Source organism: Staurois parvus, unplaced genomic scaffold (assembly GCF_062004578.1).
Source record: "Staurois parvus isolate SC_StPar_1 unplaced genomic scaffold, SC_StPar_1.0 ptg000272l, whole genome shotgun sequence".
In the NCBI taxonomy this organism is placed as follows: Eukaryota; Metazoa; Chordata; class Amphibia; order Anura; family Ranidae; genus Staurois; species Staurois parvus.
The window spans coordinates 2,475,593-2,487,023 of record NW_028318068.1 but is presented as its reverse complement, the minus strand read 5'-3'; the positions used below and the strand labels follow the sequence as shown (position 1 = coordinate 2,487,023).

The 11,431-nt window shown below is 42.3% G+C and overlaps 1 protein-coding gene across 1 annotated transcript; it reads left to right on the top strand.

The window, feature by feature from the left end:
* The first annotated feature begins 748 nt into the window (after nt 1–748).
* Nucleotides 749–4,237, top strand: LOC149459139 (uncharacterized). Its single transcript, XM_089681605.1, has one exon. It carries the CDS (start codon nt 1,623–1,625, stop codon nt 3,693–3,695), a length of 2,073 nt encoding a protein of 690 aa, XP_089537731.1. The 5' UTR covers nt 749–1,622; the 3' UTR covers nt 3,696–4,237.
* Nucleotides 4,238–11,431: the final 7,194 nt, after the last annotated feature.

Here is an 11,431-nt window from a genome sequence, read left to right as displayed (position 1 = left end):
CCAGTTCAGGTCCAAGGCATGCCTGCGTGTCTCTAAGTGTTGGCATTTTATGTTATGGCTGTGGAGATGTCTATGTCATTCACCTTAGGACACCCTATGATATTGCACACTACACATAATGTAGCTATTTTACTAAGAAATATACACACTCAGCACATGTCCTCCCAACAACTCAGCGGATATGAGGTTATCTTGATGAGCAACCCCATGTTGCATATCAAGTATAGCGCAAACAACTCAGGTCCAGCAATGATCCTAAAGGCATTGTTGGGTCTCAGATTGTCAAACGATCTAGGACCCGAGGCTCATGACTGCTTCAAATCCATTAAGGCTAATATTTCATCCAGACTGGATTTATCAAAGATTCCAATCCCAAATGCTGATGTTGTTTTCATAGATTTCTCCTGCACTAGGCCAAATGACAAATCCTTTTTCAATCAGCCCAGGCTGCTGAATTGTTTTTGAATTGTACAAAGATCAGTCTGTCACTATTTACACGGATTCTAATATGCCTATGGAACAGTGTATGACCATGGTGTATTATGGTTTCTCAGAGGCTACATAGGAGCTGATGGGAAAAGGATTGCCCATTCCCAACTAGTAGCCAATTTGCTCAAGGCTCTCACACTTCCTAAGGAACTTGCTGTCATACACTGCAGAGCACATACCAAAGGGGACGATGATATAACAAAAGGTAACGCTCTAGCAGCTTATGAAGAAAAAAAGGTAGCTCAGTAATAATTTGTTTTACTGCAGATGCCCACTTTATGCCCCATCCTCCCAGATGATTTTTAATTGATCACAACTTTGTAGCAGTCAGCTTCCACAAAGGAGTTCGAAGACTGGTGCTACCCTATTTTACAGAAGAATCCAAGGACTGGATTAATCTGCAAAGAGGGGAACCATGCATCCCACGGTGCACACCCTGATATACATTGCACACCCTGATATACATTGCACAATACCATGGGATAGGACATATAGGATGGAAGATTTTTTATATCACAGAAGTGGTGGAGTTAGTACAAGATTTTGTGAAAAGATGCATCACATGTATCAGGAGTAACCCAAACAACCCAAATAAAGCCATGCATCAATACCTGCCTTACCCCACAACATTTTTTACACATCTTCAAATTGACTTTACACACATACCCCAACAACAGGGAGGACAACAACCAGCTTGTGTGGTCACAGATGTGTTTTCCCGATGGCAAGAAATGTATCCCACAAAAAGAGAACGATGTTATCCGCAAGTTTCTGTTTTTTTTACAGGAAAATACTTACCCATTCCAGGCCGGAAATCGTATTGTGGTGAAACAGCTGATGAGAAACAAGAAATAGCAGGATTTCGCCTATGGACCAGAAACTACGGTTGTAGCAGTAACCAGAACAGCAGTCCTCACTGAACATAGTTCCATCTGGATCCATGCTTCCAGAGCGAAGCTGGTCGAGAAAGGCCCAGGACCAGACCCAAGCAGCAAGCAAGGAGGTACTAACGGGGGCAGAAAGCCCTGACCTCGAACAGGACAAGGTGCTGTTTATTAAAGGAGGTGAAGCAGGTGATACAAATCCTCGAAGAGTGAGTGAAGCTGGTAACAAAGCCTCTGAAAATAATCAAGATGAGCATTCTATTAGCCAAGGACTCTGGCAAACTATGGATTCTGCTGGGAGTGATTACATTTTTAGTGTTTACCCCAATATGGACAGTGACTAACTGTATATACTCCCCAGAGGATTTGGGTGCTGTTCAGGTTATATGTGGTCACAACAACAATGATAAAAACACCTCAGAAAAACACATATTTGATAAAAACACCTCAGAAAACGCACACCCAATACACACTAGGACCAAAAGAGAAACCAATGTACCAGCACAGAAACCAAAGGTTGCTATTACCAGAGAGGGGAAGATTATTACATTGTGGTTTGACTCTTCTAATACCTATGTTGCTACCTTTTCTTTCACCTATGACGACCTGACAGAAAAAGGGGATGAAGAGAGTAGCAGGAAAAGGGCGCATAAGAGGGAGGGAATAAGTTACATTTGTGTAACTGATGATTATTGGGGGAGTAACTGTGATTATTGGGGAGCAGTGGGATGGAACATAGGAACTGACTGGGGATACAAACCTGACACAGCCATAAATAAGAAGGACAAGAACGGAAAATCCCTCATAAACAGAATGACTCTTACCAAGCCCAATGCCAAATATACGCTTACCATAGAAAATCCCAGCCCTAGTGATTCGGGAATGTATGTATTTGGGTTATACTGGGGAGGAGGTATATCAGGCACAAGGGGGAAATTTAGGATACAAGACATGCATAATAACAATGATTACAATCCCCTGAAGCCACATATCAGTACTATTAGGGATATGATTGCCATTGCTGATCCTTCTTTTGAAGATACCGTAGCAGCGGAGACGGGATTTTCAGATGTAAATCTTTGGTTAGAATGGATGAGGTACAGCGCCCTGCAGTACAACAAGTCTAATTGTTATGTCTGTGGAGCAGCCAGACCCCATGTGGGAACAGTGCCACTAAACCTTCCTGAAGATGTTGAAGAATGTTTTCTAAGTCTTTTTACAGGAGCACATGACAAGAATGCTTCCTGTGAAACCTGGAAAGCAAAGTATCCCATAGTTACAAAAAACCCCAAACCAGGCGAAGGTTTGCAAATTTACCCAGGGAATTATACCTGCTATAGAGGAGTGGCAAGGAAAAGAAGTTTTGGAAATTTTACAAAAGGTTTTTGTCACACATACAGCAACATCTCATCTAGGCTTTTACAGAATCAGACACAATCTTTAGGTGATATCTACTGGATTTGTGGTGATGGTATGATCAGGTCTAGATTGGAGAAGGAGTGGTCTGGTGAGTGTGCTTTGGCCAAAGCTATTATGCCCCTGCATATTTTTAGTGAAATTCCTTCTGAGATCCCTGAAGATGTAACAGGAGGTACTCAGAGGTACAAGAGGGAGGCCCCGATGGGTAGTTTTGACCCACATGTGTATATAGACGCCATAGGGGTTCCAAGAGGGGTCCCAGATGAGTTTAAGGCCAGGGACCAGGTCAAAGCAGGTTTTGAGTCAATCATTCCAATCATCACCGTCAACAAAAATGTTGATTGGATAAATTATATATATTACAATCAACAGAGGTTTGTCAACTACACCAGGGATGCATTAAAGGGGATAGCGGAGCAGTTGCAGGCTGATTCCACCATGACCTTTCAAAATCGTATGGTCTTAGATATGATGCTTGCAGAAAAGGGTGGTGTGTGTGCAATGATAGAAGGAACAGGTACTTGTTGTACCTACATCCCAGACAACACTGGGCCAAATGGCAAGGTCACTATGGCTATAAAAAAACTGTCTGATCTGTCGGAAGAGTTGAAAAGGAATTCAGGGATCACTGATCCATGGGATCAATATTTTGGATGGCTCAAGGGATGGAAGCAGATGCTAGCACAAATAGGAGTGATTATTGTAGTCACCCTGATACTTCTAGCCCTGATAGTGTGCTGTGTGATTCCGTGTATTAAGAAGCTTATGAACAAAGGAATAGATATGACTATGTATGAAAAAGTGATCCAAGAACAAACTGCCCCACTGAACCCAAAACCCAAAGAGTACAATAGTTATCTAGCCAAATACAGAGAGAAGCAGAAAAAGAACTATGTTGTATAAGGGAGAATAAAAATCATATATGTAAATAATGATTTTAAGAGGGGATTGAAGGGAAATGTATGTCTTTTAGGTCTGTCATTTTGTTTTTCCCACTCCATTTTGTACTAACATGTTGATTAATTGTTTTGTATTATAACCAGAATGAGTTAATGAAAATATGCTATGTCAGTTATGTATTACAGAACTATACTCACAACATTCTTCTATTTTTTATCTTAGCTTAGCCTTGGTAGAGACGGTGATAGTATTCAACTATTTCTTTGTATTAACAAGCACCTGTTTCTGTCATGATACAATTAAATGTCAAATATTTCTGTTCCATGAGAGAATAATTGTTTGTTACTTATAACTAATTACAATGCCTGAGAAAGATCATGTTCATAGCCTTGAAAAGTATCTAGCCAGATTCTATTGTATGTAGCAGATAAGTTTTTATGTAATATTATAGACATTCCTTATTCTTGAAAAAGTTAACACTATATTGTACTATAAAAGAGAGCTTTCGTTGTGGAATAAATTAGAAGTTTTTTGGTTACTGACAAGACGGTGTCATGTGTGATTACTTGTAACCAATGCTTCTCCAGGCCTGAGGAGACAGAACGAGTGACAGAGAATTTAGACCAGGGGTCTAAAGGGTCAACGGAACCAACAGTGGTGATCATATTTGTTGTGGAAATCTGGGGAGAAGTATAGAAATGTACCAGATGTACACTGAAGTTCCTCGCTCTGCACATCCATGCAATAATTATGGTTGGGGAGGGGGGGCTGTAATTAGGGAACATTCTGTTCATCTCTACTGCAGCTGAGGACGATGTCCCAAGATCATCGCTATGATTTCATACTTATGAAGAAAACCCCTGAAATTATATAAAAATAACAATTTGAAATTTGTCTTTAGCGCTGGTCAGGAGTGAAGCCATTCTAATCATTACTTTATATTTTTATTGCAGACTGTGTTGCTACAGTTGCAAGAACAAGTATGTGAACCCCTTGGGATTACGTGGAGTTTTGCATGAATTGGGCATAAAATGTGCTCTGAACGTCATCTAAGTCACATCAGTAGAAGAACACAGTCTGCTGAACATAATACTACACAAACATTAGATGTTGCCATGGTTTAATTGCACATAACATGAAACATTCACAGTGCAGGGAGGAAAAAGTATGTGAACCTTTGGACTTAACTGGTTGACCCTCCTTGGGCAGCAATAACCTCAACCAAACGTTTCCTGTAGTTGCAGATCAGACCTGCACAACGATCTGGAGTCATTTTGGACCACTCCTCTTCACAAAACTGTTTCAGTGTAGCAATATTCTTGGGATGTCTGGTGTGAATCGCTCTCTTAAGGTCATGCCACAGCATTTCAATCGGGTTGAGGTCAGGACTCTGACTGGGCCACTCCAGAAGGGGTATTCTGTGCTGTTGCAGCCATTGGTTTGTTGAATTACTTGTATGCTTTGGGTCATTGTGCTGTTGCATCACCCATCCTCTGCGGAGCTTCAGTTGGCGGACAGATGGTCGTACGTTTTCCTGCAAAATGTCTTGATAAACTCTGGAATTCATTTTCCCATCAATGACAACAATCCGTCCAGGCCCTGAGGCAGCAAAGCAGCCCCAAACCATGATGCTCCCTCCGCCATGTTTTACAGTGGGGATGAGGTTTGGATGTTGGTGTGCTGTGCCTTTTTTTCTCCACACATAGTGTTGTGTGTTCTTCCCAAACAACTCAATCTTGGTTTCATCTGTCCACAGTATATTTTGCCAGTAGTGCTGTGGAACATCCAGGTGCTCTTTTGCAAACTTCAAACGTGCTGCAATCTTCTTTTTGGACAGCAATGGCTTCCTCCGTGGTGTCCTCCCATGTACTCCATTCTTGTTTAATGTTTTCCTTATTGTAGATGTGTCAACAAAAATGTTAGCATGTGCCAGAGATTTCTGTAGGTCTTTAGCTGACACTCTGGGATTCTTCTTTACCTCATGCAGCATTCTGTGCTGTGCTCTTGCAGTCATTTTTACAGGAGGACCACGCCTAGGGAGAGTAGCAACTATTTGTAGACAGTCTGTCTTACCGTGGACACATGAACATCAAGGCTTTTGGAGATACTTTTGTAACCCTTTCCAGCTTCATGCAAGTCAACAATTCTTGATCGTAGGTCTTCTGAGAGCTCTTTTCTGCGAGGCATGGTTCACATCAGACAGTGCTTCTTGAAACCAGTAAACCCAATACAGGTGTGTGTTTTTTAAGGGCAGGACAGCTGTCAGCAACACATCCAATATCATCACACTGATTGGAGTTAAGGTTGGCTCACTCCTGGCTCCAATTAGCTCTGGAAGAAGTCATTAAGCTAGGGCCTCACATACTTTTTCCTCCCTGCACTGTGAATGTTTACATGTTATGTGCAATTAAACCATGGCAACATCTAATGTTTGTGTAGTATTATGTTCAGCAGACTGTGTTCTTCTATTGTTGTGACTTAGATGACGTTCAGAGCACATTTTATGCCTAATTCATGCAAAACTCCACATAATCCCAAGGGGTTCACATAGTTTTTCTTGCAACTGTAAACGGACCAGATCTAAAGCACCATTGAAGGAAGAAATTGCACTGCCCGTGAAACGGAGAAGAATCTGGTCAGCAAGAAGATCGGATTGTGTTGGGCAGAAGCAGGGGGTCACAACCGGAACTCCAGTGGTTCCGGTCATTGCACAGACCCCATCAGATTACGGATGTCAGCAGCAGGGGGGGAGAACTGGATCTCCATTGGTTACGGTCATTGCAGAGACCCCCAATTCCCAGAGATCCCCTCCCTTTGAAGAGCCGATGGAGGAGGACGTAACAGGGGTCACCGAGAAGAACCCAGAAAATAGCCAAACAAGAGGGTGGAGGTAAGTGTCTTCAGTCAGTCCTTTCTCCCACTTTTACTTTTGCTTAGTAAAAGTGATTGTTTTTATTACCTAAATAAGTCCTTTACAGCTTATTTTCTTGATTTCTGTTGAGAAATTCTTACTAACATTTCTCCTCTTTCACATACAGAATCAATATTTCTTTTGAGGAAGAGATGGACAGCTCTCCAGGCATGTCCTATGAAGAAGAACTAGAAGCCTTCAGGACCAATCATTCCACCAGGTCTGCCCAAAAGAGAGGGAGATATGAATGGAGCACCTCCTATGAAGAAGAACGAGAATCCCTCAGGATCACAATTCCACATTTCACCAGATCTGCCGAACAGAGAGGGAGCTTCCCATGGAGCATCTCCTTTGAAGAAGGATGAGAAGCTCTCAGGATCACACCTCCACATGTCACAGGATCTGCTGAACAGAGAGGGAGATTCCCATGGAGCACCTCCTATGAGGAAGAGGGACCAGAAGCTAAGCAGACCACACCTCCAAATTTCACAGGATCTGCCGAACAGAGAGGGAGATACCCATGGAGCATCTCCTCTGAAAAAGGACGAGAAGATCTCAGGATCACATCTCCACATGTCACAGGATCTACTGAACAGGGAGGGGGATTCCCATGAAGCATCTTCTATAATTAAGAGGGACCAGAAGCTAAAGAGACCACACCTCCAAATTTCACAGGATCTGCTGAACAGAGAGGGAGATTCCCATGGAGCATCTCCTATGATGAAGAGGGTCCAGAAGCTAAAGAGACCAAACCTCCAAATTTCACAGGATCTGCCGAACAGAGAGGGAGATTCCCATGGAGCATCTCCTTTGAAGAGGGACCAGAAGCACGTGCCTCTTCCATGCAGGATTGGACGGCATAACTTCGAGGTTGCTCTATGTCATCTCATAAGGAGAGAACGCATGCTGGTAGACCGGACAAGCATGGACACTTGTCACCCTGTGTCCATAAACACATACTGCTCCTTGTAACATGAGTCTACCACGGAGGAAGGAAGGAGCTCCGGCTTGTCAGACTAGCCAGAAGATGTGTGTGTGTTTGCGTGTGAGTTGGGTGACTCCAGTATAGTGTATATAGTGTAGGAGGAGAGTACAATGTACAGTATAGTACAGGAGGAGTGTGTAATGTCCAGCATAGTATATATAAAGCAGGAGGAGTGTGAAAAGTATAGTATAAATCGGGGGTCGGCAACCCAATCACGGTCTACCTGTAAAAAATAGAGGGGTTTATAACAATAAATACATAAATGGTAAAATTATAATGGATTACAATTCTCACATACAATTTACAAAAACCATGATACCTATATTATAAAATGTCCGCAAAAGACAATAAATAATTTCATCACTGTAGAGGTAATGTCAAAATGGTACCTTGAGGTAAAATAATAAATCATAAAAAAACAGATAAACCACCAAATGGATAAAAGGATAAAACAAATAATAAACACATAACTCATATTTCATCTTGATAAAATTAAAGTAAACTGGGCAAATATACCAGCATATACGCCAGTCACATGACATGAAAACTGGTAAATGAATGGTCAGTGAAGGTAATAATAATGTGGAATGATATACATGAAAATACAAATACTAAATATTAATATGAAATAAATATAAAGTAAGAATAACACCATACCATTCAAGGATTGGCCCCATAGGGGAAAAAAAAAAAAATTCATAATACCCCCCCTTACTTATAATACCGGGGCTTAGATAAAAATGAATAAATATACTGGCAACGAATAGGATAAATAAAACATGATCAAGATAAAAGATAAGTATTCAAAATATAATAAAACAAAGACCATAACTGATTAAAAGGAAATCAACTATAATCAATAAAGGAATTGATATCTAGGTCCACATTCAGACCTTGAGATTGTAAGGATTTCAGCTCTACTATCCACTTAGTTTCGAGCTGGGACACTGCTCTCCTCTTGTGCCCCCCTCTCCATTGCTGAGCAATCGCATCGATGGCAGTAAATCTTAATGATGAAGGGTCCCTGGCATGATAATCCCTAAAGTGCTTAGATAGTGAATGATATTTAAAACCTTTTTTAATATTATTAAAATGCTCCCTAAGGCGATCTCTAAGGCGTCTTGTAGTCCTACCCACATAATGGAGGTTACATGAGCACTGTAGGAGGTATACCGTATGAGTTGTATTGCAAGTAATCACTGGATTAATGGTGTAGCTTTTACCTGTGACACTGTATGCAAATCCCCCAACCTTAGTTTTATGTATGCCATTGTATCTACAGGCAATACACTTGTTACATGGGTAAAACCCTTTAAGCCCAAAGGAAGATGACATGCTCACTGTAAAAATACCAACTTTGCCTACCTAAAAATGGACAGTGTCAGTCAGCAGGGCAGTGGACAGTGTCAGTAAGGCAGAGGTTAATGTCAATGAGTAGAGCAGTGGACGGTGTCAGTAGGGCAGAGATTGATGTCAACGAGTAGAGCAGTAGACAGTGTCAGTAAGGCAGAGGTTAATGTCAATGAGTAGAGCAGTGGACGGTGTCAGTAGGGCAGAGATTGATGTCAATGAGTAGAGCAGTGGACGGTGTCAGTAGGGCAGAGGTTAATGTCAATGAGTAGAGCAGTGGACGGTGTCAGTAGGGCAGAGGTTAATGTCAATGAGTAGAGCAGTGGACAGTGTCAGTAAGGCAGAGGTTAATGTCAATGAGTAGAGCAGTGGACGGTGTCAGTAGGGCAGAGATTGATGTCAATGAGTAGAGCAGTGGACGGTGTCAGTAGGGCAGAGGTTAATGTCAATGAGTAGAGCAGTGGACGGTGTCAGTAGGGCAGAGATTGATGTCAATGAGTAGAGCAGTGGACGGTGTCAGTAGGGCAGAGATTGATGTCAATGAGTAGAGCAGTGGACGGTGTCAGTAGTTTTTATTTTTACAATTTTATTTTTCACATTTTTTACAATCCTTGGAGGGAAATACAGCAGCTCTGGACAGAGGGCAGGAGCTACAAGCTGGTGATTGGTTGCTAGGACTGCCGTGCATCATATCAACCAATCATCTGCTTGTTCACTTGGACAGCCCCCCGCCCTCCATTCAGAGCTGTCCTGTCTGCCATTGTTGTCTCTGTGAGAATGACAGTGGTGGCAGTGATAGCTGCTGGGCAGAATGGCTCCTAAACGGCGGGGCCGTGGCAGTCCAGATGGGACATTGATGCGGTGTGGATTTGGACCATAGTGATGTCTGGTGTATATAGTGCCAGTTTTGGCCAGCTCAATAGATTGTTTAAAAAAGGCCTGGATTATTTCCTAAATGTACACAATAAACCAGGTTACTAATATTTATAGGTAACGTTGATCCAGGGAATATCCGATTGCCTCTCGGGGATCAGGAAGGAATTTTTTCCCCTGCAGGAGCAAATTGAATCGTGCTCTGCTGGGTTTTTGCCTTCCCCTGGATCAACTGTGAGTATAAGATTGTATAATTTTTTTTCCTTTTTATTGGTTGAACTACATGGACTCGTGTCTTTTATCAACCAGACAAACTGCAGAGCACATTACATTATGGGGGGGGGGGTACAGCAGAACACATTACATTAATGGGGGGGCTCAGCAGAGCACATTACAAGGAAGGGGGCAAGCAGCCATCTCTGGACACAGACAGGTATTTTGTGCAGAAAAAATAAAAATATATACTTTGTGTACTTTCCCATTGTGGACATGCATGGCTGAATTTTGGTCTAGTGCTCATTTCTTCTCCAGATGTGTCTGTTTGCCCCATATTGGCACTGTATGTCCACGCACTAACAGTACGCCATTTTAGCGCCATTTTAGCAAATATTAGGTTGCAATATGTAGGATAGAGTAGGGACTGGCCAGAGGGGGATCACTTTGATGCAGTTGGCCGGCTTGAACATGTACTTCAGTATATGTGAACTAAGAATCCCCCGTCTTTGCCTTGTATTTTTATATATACTGTATATATGCTTTTATTAAGTTATGGTACTAAATAAAGTCAGTTTGTATTTATATTTTCACTTGTTTTGCATTATTACACAGAGGACACTAAATCTGATTTCCAACTCCATGTACTCCATTCACAATGTAGCACACTGGTAACAACACACAGGTAATGTTACAATCCATCTAATAACAATAACAAATCAAAAGCTCTCATGCTCATGGCTGTGTAAATCGCTGTTCAGATCTGTACCACGTGCGGTTTTATGCTGATCTGAACACAGTATTGTAGTCTATGGGCCCCGCACACAGCAGCCAAGTGGTCAGTATTCCCCTGTAGTGTTGAGCTACGTAAACCTAAAGTAGAAAATTCTGCGTCTGTGGTCCGATTTGGAATGTACTTCACATGATATGCATGGAAACGATTGTGTGAACGTTTATATTGCTCTCTGGTTATTCATTCAGCATGACTAAAGGCCGAGGTTGTTCTGCATCTATGCCGCTGCCTACACTTTGTTTATGTTCATTCTCCCTCCGCAGGCCCTGAATGAGACACAGGCAGCGGTAGTGGCGCAGAATGACCTCGGCATTCAGTCATTATCCACTTAGCGACTGCCCGTCAGCAATGTACTTCGCATTGGGTGGCCACTGTAGGCAAAGTGATGTACCCGTACGCTGCTGCCTGCTTCCGGGTTTCGGATGCACGCCCCCTGGCCTGTACACAGCCCTGCACAGCCCCCTGTCCAATCACAGCCCTGCGCTCTGTATAGAGGGAACGATTGCTAAATTTCCTATCCCTGCAAAGCAGGGATGAGAAACTTGGAGATCTGTTACACCTAGTTAGGCACACATTTACCCCTTGATCACCCTAGATGTTAACCTCTTCCCAGC

What these genes read in the sequence shown, in the direction of transcription:
- LOC149459139 (XM_089681605.1), top strand. Translation starts at nt 1,623, where the DNA reads ATGAGCATTCTATTAGCCAAGGACTCTGGCAAACTATGGATTCTGCTG.